General features: G+C 44.3%; 1 protein-coding gene across 1 annotated transcript in view; it reads left to right on the top strand.

Moving 5' to 3' along the window:
* snta1 (syntrophin, alpha 1) overlaps positions 1-9,321 on the top strand; it is a 19,228-nt gene extending 9,907 nt beyond the window's left edge. The window contains exons 3-8 of the mRNA XM_027000661.2: positions 4,518-4,701; positions 5,093-5,282; positions 5,478-5,599; positions 5,771-5,967; positions 6,975-7,162; positions 7,606-9,321. Coding sequence (XP_026856462.1) covers positions 4,518-4,701; positions 5,093-5,282; positions 5,478-5,599; positions 5,771-5,967; positions 6,975-7,162; positions 7,606-7,698 — 974 coding nt within the window. The 3' untranslated portion in view covers positions 7,699-9,321. The remainder of the gene's footprint in view (positions 1-4,517; positions 4,702-5,092; positions 5,283-5,477; positions 5,600-5,770; positions 5,968-6,974; positions 7,163-7,605) is intronic.
* Positions 9,322-11,781: the final 2,460 nt, after the last annotated feature.

The raw sequence follows: 11,781 nt of genomic DNA, 5'->3' as shown, positions 1-11,781 counted from the left end.
TAGAGTTGGAGGATGGCTAACATGGCAAGATATTTATTTAAAAGTTTTATTTTTGTTTTACTTTATATTAATGATTCTTTTAAAATACAAAATGACCAGTAGTGTTTGTGCATCTGGCCTTTTGTGTGGATTCTGTGTTTCCCGGTTCCCCCAATTCCTTGTAAGGTTTCAGATCTATTCTGTATAGGGCTACTCATGAGTGGAAAGACATCTTTGCTCTACATCTGCATACTAACTTTCCTGTTTTACTCAAAGAAGAACTGATCAGGACACAATTTCGTGTTCAGTTGAAATCCCATGCTTAACAAAATTAACATCCTTAGCCTTTATTGCATTTTGTGTGCTATCAGTGATCAAGAACTTTTTTGGGTTTTTTTTGGAAAGAGTGGATTTCTCTCCAAAAGCAGGGTTCTGTCTGGAAGTGGGCCAGCCTTGTGATGAGGTCACAGGGGGCTCTGCACATAAGGCAATCATGAAGGAGTTACGTTCTGCTGGTTGCTGATTTACACACGCACCCTGAGGACGGCAGTGTATATGTACACTCTGAGAATTGCTGAAAACTGTGTCACATGTGCTTTCATCCACAGTGTCAGATTAGACATAGAAGATAGCAAATACAGACACATGAACAAGCACACACACACACACACACACACACACACACACACACAAGCACACAGACACACACACACAGACACACACATATTAACTTTTATATGGTTGGTGAAACTGCTCCACAACACAGAACATTATCTGTGTAAACAAGTAAAAACAGAGTATTTAATTGTACCCTTGTTGGCACTGTTGTTGCTGTTGATTGGCATGTATGTGTATGTGTGAGTGTGCGTGTGCGCACGCTGTGTGTTTTCTTACGGGCACATTTTTGTGGGGGTGTTATGAGGAACATTCTTGGGCTAATGTAGCTTTCACGGAGCACAGCATGTTTCAGGAGTTACGGAGCAGCCAATCAGACGCATTCCAGCTACTCCCACGGCAACCAGAGAGCAGAGGGATTCTGCTATAGGACATTTCTGTTTTTGACTCGGCAACGAGGGATTGTGTTTGACCAATGAGGCGGCAAGAAAAGCAACCTGCTGCCATGCCGACCGGCCAAGGCCTCATGGCCCAGCAGTAGCCAGATGGATTGACCAGGAAGAAGAATTTGAAACTAACTGTTCCCAAACACAAATTCCCATCCTTCAAAGTAACGGCTGTTCACTCTCTTTGTGCTCCAAAGGTTAGGAATTTTGCTTTCATAAGATTCATGAAGATTCACTTTGACACAGATGAATATTTATAGCACAAATGGGCCCCTCTCTATGTCTTTATTGCTGGGGTGTTCTTGCCTATATCTGGTATGCGTTAGCCACAGTTTGTTTCTGATAGACCTCCCGTTTCTCTAACTTTACGCCAACGTTATAGCTCTTTCCTGAGCTTTCCTACTCTTCCTCTCTTTTATTGTTGCTGGGACTCTGTCAACATTTGCTGACAGTGTGGCTGACAGGGTGACATTCTTATTCCCTGGTCTTTCAAATTTCAAAAAAGGCTATTTATTATCAAGTATTTTTTGTACAAATCTGCATTTCTAAAAGTACACCCAGAAGTCCTTTCATTCGTATACATGATCATGACCGTCAGAACTCTTTTGTAGGATAAGATGAATATTTAATAGGAGATGCATGCTTTTGAAGAGCAGAGTTACCACCATCTAGAAATATAATGACATTTCATTGCAGTATATACAGTGAAACCTGTGAGGGGATGGAGGTGTGTGTGTGTGTGTGTGTGTGTGTGTGAGAGAGAGAGAGAGAGAGAGAGAGAGAGAGACATCACATTGTTGTCTGTGCCTGTGTGCAAACAAGCCACAGTAGTGCAGGCTCCGTGTGAAATTGTTGGTGTGCCAAAACATGTGTGTCAGGTGGGTGAGAAGGGCTGTGTGTGTGTGTGTGTGTGTGTGTGTGTGTGTGTGTGTGTGTGCACGTGTGGGTGTCTGAATATAGACAAGGTGAGAGTATACACTGACAGTCATGGCAGTCATGTATGTTAGAAACCGTGAGGGTGTGCTAGACCACACAGACACATTTGCTGAGTCTGTGTGTGTGTGTGTGTTACAAACAGGTAAAATGGTAAATAATTTATACACAGCATAAGAGAGATGGAGATGAGTGATAGAGAGGCAAAAAAGGTTGGTAGATGGATGGATGGATGGATTGATTGGTTGAGGTGGCCTTGGTGAGGATGAGTCCACACACCTCACTCTCCCTCCTTCACTCAGTCCACACACCTCAATCTCCCTCCCTCACTCAGTCCACACACCTCAATCTCCCTCCCTCACTCAGTCCACACACCTCACTCTCCCTCCCTTACTCAGTCCACACACCTCACTCTCCCTCCCTCACTCAGTCCACACACCTCACTCTCTCTCCCTCACTCAGTCCACACACCTCACTCTCCCTCCCTCACTCAGTCCACACACCTCACTCTCCCTCCCTCACTCAGTCCACACACCTCACTCTCTCTCCCTCACTCAGTCCACACACCTCACTCTCCCTCCCTCACTCAGTCCACACACCTCACTCTCTCTCCCTCACTCAGTCCACACACCTCACGCTCCCTCCCTCACTCAGTCCACATACCTCACTCTCCCTCCTTCACTCAGTCCACACACCTCACTCTCCCTCCTTCACTCAGTCTACACCTCACTCCCTCCCTCACTCAGTCCACACACCTCACTCTCCCTCCCTCTCAGTCCACACACCTCACTCTCTCTCCCTCACTCAGTCCACACACCTCACTCTCCCTCCCTCACTCAGTCCACACACCTCACTCTCCCTCCATCACTCAGTCCACACACCTCACTCTCTCCTCACTCAGTCCACACACCTCACTCTCCCTCCTTCACTCAGTCCACACACCTCACTCTCCCTCCCTCACTCAGTCCACACACCTCACTCTCCCTCCATCACTCAGTCCACACACCTCACTCTCTCCTCACTCAGTCCACACACCTCACTCTCCCTCCTTCACTCAGTCCACACACCTCTCTCCCTCCCTCACTCAGTCCACACACCTCACTCTCCCTCCCTCACTCAGTCCACACACCTCACTCTCCCTCCCTCACTCAGTCCACACACCTCACTCTCTCTCCCTCACTCAGTCCACACACCTCACTCTCCCTCCTTCACTTAGTCCACACACCTCACTCTCCCTCCTTCACTCAGTCCACACACCTCACTCTCTCTCCCTCACTCAGTCCACACACCTCACTCTCCCTCCCTCTCAGTCCACACACCTCACTCTCCCTCCCTCACTCAGTCCACACACCTCACTCTCCCTCCCTCACTCAGTCCACACACCTCACTCTCCCTCCCTCACTCAGTCCACACACCTCACTCTCCCTCCCTCACTCAGTCCACACACCTCACTCTTCCACCTCTGCATTGAAACCCAATATGTGACCCTTAGTTTAGTGGCGTCTGCTATTTATACGTACTGTGTGTGTGTGTGTGTGTGTGAGAAATACTGTCACTGCTGTTTATTATTATTATTATTATTATTATTATTATTTCTTCCTCTTATTGGTTGTGTTGTTGATGCTTTTGTTGTAGTAATTATTATTTTTGGTAAAGTTAAAAATGTAAAAACTTGCAATGCTTTAAGAATGTTTGTATAGTCATGCAAATAAAACCATCTTAACGAGTGGGAGAGAGAGAGAGAGAGAGAGAGAGAGAGAGAGAGAGAGAGAGAGAGGGGGAGATGGTAACAGGAGTAGTGCTGTTGTAGTTACATTATTGTTGTTATTACTATTATTTATAGCAGTTGTAGTATTGTTGTTGTCTATTATATCTTTTGGTTAACATGTTAATTTCTACATCAGAGCTTTACTGTGAATATTTGTTATGCCAATAAAGCACCACTGAATTGAATTTAACTGAATTGAGAGAGAGAGAGAGAGAGAGAGAGAGAGAGAGAGAGAGAGAGAGAGAGAGAGAGATATGGTCCTGAGAGAATCATAGCAGTTTGTATTTAGATATGTTAAAAGGGAGCTACAGTGGCTGGGTAACAGCAGGATGAACTGGGCTCCACCAGTTGAGCTGAGTGTGTGTGTGTGTGTGTGTGTGTGTGTGTGTGGTTCACACCATTTACGTGGCTGGGTACATGCATCCAGGTTATGTAAATACATTTTATCTGCAAACAGAAATACAGAAATTTCAGTACAAAAATTATCATATACCAGTGTTATACTACAATATATCATATACCAGTGTTGTACGGATGCTGATAGCACTCAATACTCACAACCAACTGATGTATGTGTTTTGTCTCTTTGTACAATGCATATTTTATTTTTACCAGTCACACCTGGTCTCAGACAGTACCTCCAGACTGATTTATTTTGATATGACATTTTCTGCTGATGCAGGACAAATCCTATTTTTGTCACCTGGTGTATAAAAGCTGTATTCTCTCTCTCTCTCTCTCTCTCTCTCTCTCTCTCTGTCTTGCTTGTTCTTCAGTGAAGTACACGAAGGAGATGTCTGTGTTTTTTAAGAGCGCCTATCCAGGTGTTGCTCCTGTCTTGGACTCTCCGCCCCCTACACCACAGAAGCAGTCAGACAAAACTCTCAAGGAGCCCAGAACCATCCCACTCAAAATGTGCCATGTCACCCGCAAGCAGTGTCCGCCAGACACAGAGGACAGGTGGAAAACTCACACACACACACACACACACACACACACACACACACACACACACACATATATACACACACACATATACGCACACACACACATACATATACACACGCACAAACACACACATATACACACGCACAAACACACAAACACACACACACACACACACACATATACACATGCACACACTCTCACATACACACACACACATATACATGCATGCACTCACACATACACATGCACTCACACACATACACACACACATACACACATGCACACACTCTCACATACACACACACACACACACATACATGCATGCACTCACACATACACATGCACTCACACACACACACACACACACAGAAACATTTCCATATCTCTGTCTTTGTGTCTGCAGGTATTTTGAGGTCGTGTCATCAGACAGGAAGAAGTCTGTGTTTCTGCGAGCGAAGGACCCAGCCATGGCACAGGCGTGGTACAATGCGATCCAAGCAGGCAGTGCTGCGTTGCTGTCCATGGTGAAGGACGGTCTCCGGGCCCTGCAGCCCGGTATGGACATCCGACACGTTGGCTGGATCATAGAGCAGGTGTGTACCTTGCTCTGCGCACGTGTGTGTGTGTTGAGTTCTGCTTATGGGGCTGTTACCATTACACCGAGGCTTTTACAGATGATCTTTTATTAATTAGTAGAAATTGGATGGACACAAAGTGAATGATGCAGCAGAGTTAAGAAGTTTGCGTGTGTGTGTGTGTGTGTGTGTGTGTATATGCTCTCTCTGCAGGGGTCAGAGAGGCCGATCATTGCAGTGCTGACTGACCGAGATCTGTTATTGTACAGCTCTCTACCTGAAACCAAAGAAAGCCTTAAAAACCCTGACAAGAGCTATCCACTTATTACCACCAGGTACACACACACACACACACACACACCCACACACCCACCATGCACTTAATAATGCAGACAAACTTCTCTGTACGCTTGCTGTCATGCCCATGCATAAAATGCATTTAAACGCCCCTAATGAATTTTTATTCTTAATATTATTAAGTCAGGCTCACACACTTCTCTCTTAAGACTCGTTCACTCAGGGCCTGGGAAGGGTTCGTCAGTGCAGGACTCGGAGCTGACGTTCGGCCTGCGCTTGGGCACGAAGCAAGGCGTGGAGACGCACCTGTTCCGCGTGGATACAGCCAAAGACCTGTCCACCTGGAGCCACCTGCTGGTCGAGGGCTGTCACAATGCTGCTGAGCTCATCCAGGAAGTCACCACAGGTACGCTCTCCCTACTCCACACACCTCCATGGTGATTTTGGCCTTTATCCAAACCTCCCGATTTTAGCACAAGAAGGGAAACGACAGGTGGTATCTTTTGATGCATTACCGAGCACACATCGTAGGCCGGTGCCGCCTCTCCAGTAACGCTCACCAAATACTCACAGTATCAACGGTAACAGAGCAGTATATATACGTATTTATGTAAGATACGCAGGATTTGTTGAGTCATTATGAAAAATCTAAGCTGCCACTGCTAGTGTGGAGTGCCGCAACAGTGTGCAAAGACCGAGTCAATAAAGGACTGTGTCGCCATCTGCTGATTTTATTGTGTATTGCACCTGCCAACTCTCATATAATGTCTTCAAGTTCTTGTTTCGTGTAGGTCACTAAGTTTTTATGTATTAAAAATATGAGTAGTAGACTGCCCTGGATACATTTTAGTATAGTGATATAAAAATGTTTTAAATATAACTAAGATATTTTATCATTCAGCTCATGTACCTAATGTAGAAATAACAATTAACAATTTGGACAAAGTTGAATAGAACACATGAATGCTAAGATTAATACACAACAGGCAGGAGGGTGCTCCATCCTGTGAGGTGTGCAACAGTGCCCCACCCAGGATAATTGATATTGGCTGCAGTACGGCACAGCTCATCAGCTCACAGAGGGCACAAAGCACAGTGTATGAGCAGAATGGAAGATGAACTGCATTCTGGGTATTCCGTTAGCCTGTCTGGTCAAGGGCCATGAGAAGGGATAAAGAGATGTGGCTGACTGAATGAAAACCAGAGTTGGCCATGCAGAAAGGTGTCAGCAGTAATAATATAATTATTATTTAATTATTGTAACTCATGAATGATATATGAAATGCCAGAAAAAGAAAATGAGCTTTTTATAATCTTTTGTCTTAAAGTAAAATCAGATTTTAAAAGGTTTGTGAAAATGCCTCACATGGCATTAGTTCCTGCAAAAGCTAAAGCTCTCTCTCTCTCCTGCAGCGTGCACTTGGAACGGACAGTCGTGCATGCTGAGTGTGCACATAGACAACGGCTTCTCGCTTTTCACCGAGGAGGCGGGGCTCCGGAGACACATCCTCCTACAGCAGCCATTCGAGCGCCTGCGCATGTCCTCTGACGACGGCGTGCGCATGATCTTCCTCGACTTCGGAGGCCCGGAGGCCGAGATCGTGAGAGAGAGCGTTTTCCTCCCGCCCTGTGCTTGCCCCTCCTTCAGAGTCTTCTGAACGCAACTCTACATCCCTTTCATTTCAATTTTCCTGCTTGCATTTGCTCCCCTATCCCATTCTATTCCCACTTGCATCATATTCTTTCTTTCTTACTCTCACCTTTGATCCCAGCTCTGGGCTCCCAGTAAGCTCGTAGCTATTCTCCTTTAATTCCCTCCATCTTTGTAACTTTTCCACGCCATCCTTTTTCCTTCATGACCCCCCACCCCCTTCCCTTGCGTACTTATGTCATCCTGACTCCGCCCCCTTTGTTTGCCCCCGTCCTGATGTTTCCCTGCTTGCCGCTGCCCCGGCCTCCTTTAATGCAGCGCTCTTGATTCAGTGTGGTCATTCATTCGCTACCCCCCCCCCCTCCTCTGTTTTCTTCTCGGTTTGTTTCCCAGCAACTGGACCTCCATGCCTGTCCAAAGACCATCGTCTTCATCATCCACTCCTTCCTCTCAGCCAAGGTGAAGCGGCTGGGCCTGCTGGCATGACCTGTGATGACCCAAGTCCAGCCCGCACGGCTGCACCACGCCTCAGCCTGATGCCACAGAGAAGGAATCCATGGGAATGGGAGGTGGTCAAGACAGAATGGGCGGGGTCACAGGGTGGAATCCTGGCACTGTCAGCCAAACAAACAATCTAAAGGATGCAATGAATACTTTTTTGATCACATTTTATATGTAGAACTGTTTTTTTTGTTTTTTTTTTCAGAGAACATACATATGCCTTATCAGTCTGTAAACAATACTGAAGACTAAAAGATTGAAAATTGAACCATTATGAGAACTGGATGAGAGATATTGGCAGAAAAAAAACAGGCTAATAGTCCTAGGAACACTTCAACCAAAACTGGACGCAGGGCTAAAATTGAATGGAAACCAGAGGAAACCAATCAGAATGATCCAATTTGCCAGTGGAAACCAATTGCAGTGATCCAATTTGCATAATGCCCACCTGGGCCCCACAAGCTTCAGCTCAGTGTTAAGTTCTATTAGCATTTCAGAGTAAGACGTACCTTTAATGTGCCTCTCTCTGAATGATCTGCTGCTATATAGGGAATAATATGGGGCTGACTTTGAGAGTTTCTAGTTCCATATTACTGCACAGTACAACTTGCTTGCCTTGTCATGAGTAAGACTCAGACATAAGTTAAGATTTACTGTACTGATGTTTGGCACCAAACAGCGCGAGGCTCCCTCCGATGTCAATCCGATGTCATTTTCTGTCCTGATGGCAAAAAAAAAGAAGAGCTCTAGCCTTCACGAAGGCTTCACTTAGGCAGGCCATCAAATCTGATTCTGACATGTCTAATACTGTATCCAATCTTTTTTCTATTCTGCGAACCACATGCATTAATTGGACATTTAAGCAAATGAACATCTACTGGCAGCTCATGAAAACACAAAATCAAATCAGTTTAAGAAAATAATCCAAAAAAACCATCAGATTTGAGTATTACAATCTGGTTTCTAAATGTAACCCTTCAGGAGCTCATCTTTTCAAATGTGACAGCTGAACTCATGCAAGGCACCCCTCTCTAAGCATGTCATCCATCCAGGAAGTAATAGTACATTTAGAAGTCACATCTAATATTTACATTTAGGAATTACATAAAATGGATCTAATTTTACTGAAAATGTCAATAGCTATTTAAGACATAGAATGATAGTAATGGAAAAACACCTAGCTCACCTATTAACCAGCTGGGCTTTACTGAGCACATAAAGCTGATCTTTAGTTGCAATATATAACATCATGTAGAAAATCTCACTTATACCAGGGAATATTTTCTGGAGTCCCCCACCCCCAGCATTTGTTTATTTACATTTCTAGTGTCAAAATAGTGGGATTTTTTTAAGACCGCAGTTCATTCAGCTGTAATGAACCATGCCTATGAACTGTCAACTTCTGATAGGAATGGGTCCTGCATTTTTCAAATACGTGGACGTGTCCTTAGGGAAGCTGAGTTGGAGAATGAGAACAATAGGAATGTGTTGTGTGGTATTTACAAAACAACAGCATACTGGGCCAATGCAATGCTCGAATGTCAACTCCCATAAAGGTTAGTATGTTGAGAATCAGGGGCAAACTTTGCCCTATAACAAATTTAGTCTCCAATCAAGAACAGTTGGCAAAGGGAACTTTTCCTTTAATGGGAAAATTGATTTGCTGTGTTGTTTTATTTTGTGGTTGAATTTTTAAGATTCACACACAAAAACATGTAACTGTAACACAGTCATCTGGTTAATGGGTTACCTTAAGTAGCAAATAACACATGGCCTTTTTGAAATCTAGAAATTAATATATACTTCAAAGTAAAACATGTTTGCTCTTAAAGGAAATTTTATTGTATATTATTATTTAAACAAAAGTGTGCCTTGCAAGATTGTTTGTATATAAAAATGTAATAAACTTTAATTGTTGACTTACATCATGTTTTCAGTGAATACTGTATACATGTCACCAGATGGGTTCTGTAGATTTTTCTGTATTAAACAAAACGTGGTCTGTGCTGGTTAATTACGCATAATATAAACCAAGTCCTAAAATAACAGGGCTTTTCTATAATCACTGCCAATTGTGTAATATAGGCTTGGACAAAGCCCAGGAGCCCGCATAACACTGTGTATTAGATCCGTTCAGGGCAGTTCTGTGTACGGCACTGGAGATCGCATTATTGTCACATCAGTCATCCTTCTGGGCCTCACTGCAGGACCCGGGGTCTGGCTCGCCTGATTAGGAAATGGGCAACTTGGATTTGAACTTTGCAAGAGGATAAACTCACTAAATCTCCACAGTGTCTGCAAAAAGGGGGCATCAAGAAGAGAAGAAAGACACGAACATAAACCGTTTTAAAAATAGCAATGATGATAACGGTCAAATGGTGTAAACAGACCGTTATTAGAAGCAACGGTCTTGCGCCCTGTCTGACAAAAGCACGGGAAATAATAGATAATAATAACGTGTGGCATCAGACTACCAAATCAGGACCAAATCATGAAACCAAACCCTTTTCCTTCACCCCCTTTTTATACCCTGTAACTGTTGGCATGGCAACAGCAGGGCCATAAGATTGGCAGCAGGCTTCAGTGTTCTATATCAGTTAGCTGGAAAAATTGCCAATCAGTCTTTTAGATCAGAGAGAGAGAGAGAGAGAGAGAGAGAGAGAGAGCGGGAAAGAGACAGACAGAGCAATGAAGAGATGGAGTGAATATATTTTGATTAGATAAAAACTAGAAGGCCACTTAAGAGCGAGAGAAGAGAGAGAATACGCAGAGGCTGAGGGAGGCTGTGCATTAATGAAAGCCTGCATCTTTCCTTTTTCCTCCCACAATTCTCTTTTCTCTCCCATAATTAAGGGCATTGTCTCTATTCTTCATGCTAATGACTGGTATAGAATGAAAGGCTATACTCTTCAGCCCTGGATGGATTACTGTGTGTGTGCAAATCCATTTAGGTTGAGCAGATTCATCTTCCCCTCGCAAGAATGCTGCGAGCCTCGCAAACCACGGACAGCCATCTCAGAGAGGATCGCCACTGAGGTGTTCTGAGGTCATATTTGTTGCTTGAGCAGATCTGTCTAGGGCCTGAGAAACCAAAATTGAAATGAAAGATACAAAGATTTGATGCTAATCATTGTGAAGGCGTGAGACGTGACAGGATCCAAGGTAACCCTGGCAGTGCTGCCACAAACAGTTCTCTCAAGCACAGCAGTGAGCTTTGATACATCAGCTGCTAAGGGACACGTGTATGAAGCGCTTACTTGTGTGTGTGTGTGTGTGTGTGTGTGTGTGTGTGTGTGTGTGTGTGTGTGTGTGTGTGTGTGTGTGTGTGTGTGTGCGCACTACTGAGGACAGTGCAGGACCCTTGAATCTCCAATGCTCTCATTCGCCCCGGGGCTCCCCCTCAGTGTGCCATGCTGAAACTTCACTCTCGGGGAAAGCCACAGTAAGCTGTACTTTAGCGCACACTTCAGTACATCCACCCACAAATGCATATTCAGATACCTTGCACCTTGATCATGGGTAATTAAATACAGTCTAGTGCAAATTAAAAAAATCTATTTGGTAAAGACTTACAGGCTTTGTTGGCTCATATGAAAAACAACAATATCGGATTTATTGTAGTACATGCTATATGCTGCCAGGGGGCAAGCTAACACCAGCTGTAGCCATTATCATAAAATCCAGATGGCTTAGCAATTGCTTCTTTATTCCCATTAGACTACTAAGAAGCCCACAGATATAAGAAAATACTTTTAACAACATGAGGAAAATAATTGCCTTTTGAAACAATAGGCAATGGAACTTTGGGGATGATGTCCTGAGTGGAAAATGCTGTGAGAGACAAGTGTGCAAAAAAAAAGTGCCTCTGTGGAACAGTAGGGGTCTCTGTGTCTCTATCAGAGAGAGAGAGGGGGAGGGAGGGAGTCAGAGAGGGGGACAGAGAGAGAGAGAGAGAGAGAGAGAGAGAGAGAGAGAGAGAGAGAGAGAGAGAGAGAGAGAGAGAGAGCGCAAGAGAGCTCTGATTGAAGAGATGACCTAATTCAGTTCAGGACGTCCCACAATGCTCGC

This window comes from Electrophorus electricus, chromosome 3 (genome assembly GCF_013358815.1).
Source record: "Electrophorus electricus isolate fEleEle1 chromosome 3, fEleEle1.pri, whole genome shotgun sequence".
Classification (NCBI taxonomy): Eukaryota; Metazoa; Chordata; class Actinopteri; order Gymnotiformes; family Gymnotidae; genus Electrophorus; species Electrophorus electricus.
Note: the sequence above shows the minus strand (reverse complement) of the source record. Positions and strands in the feature narration are given on the sequence as shown.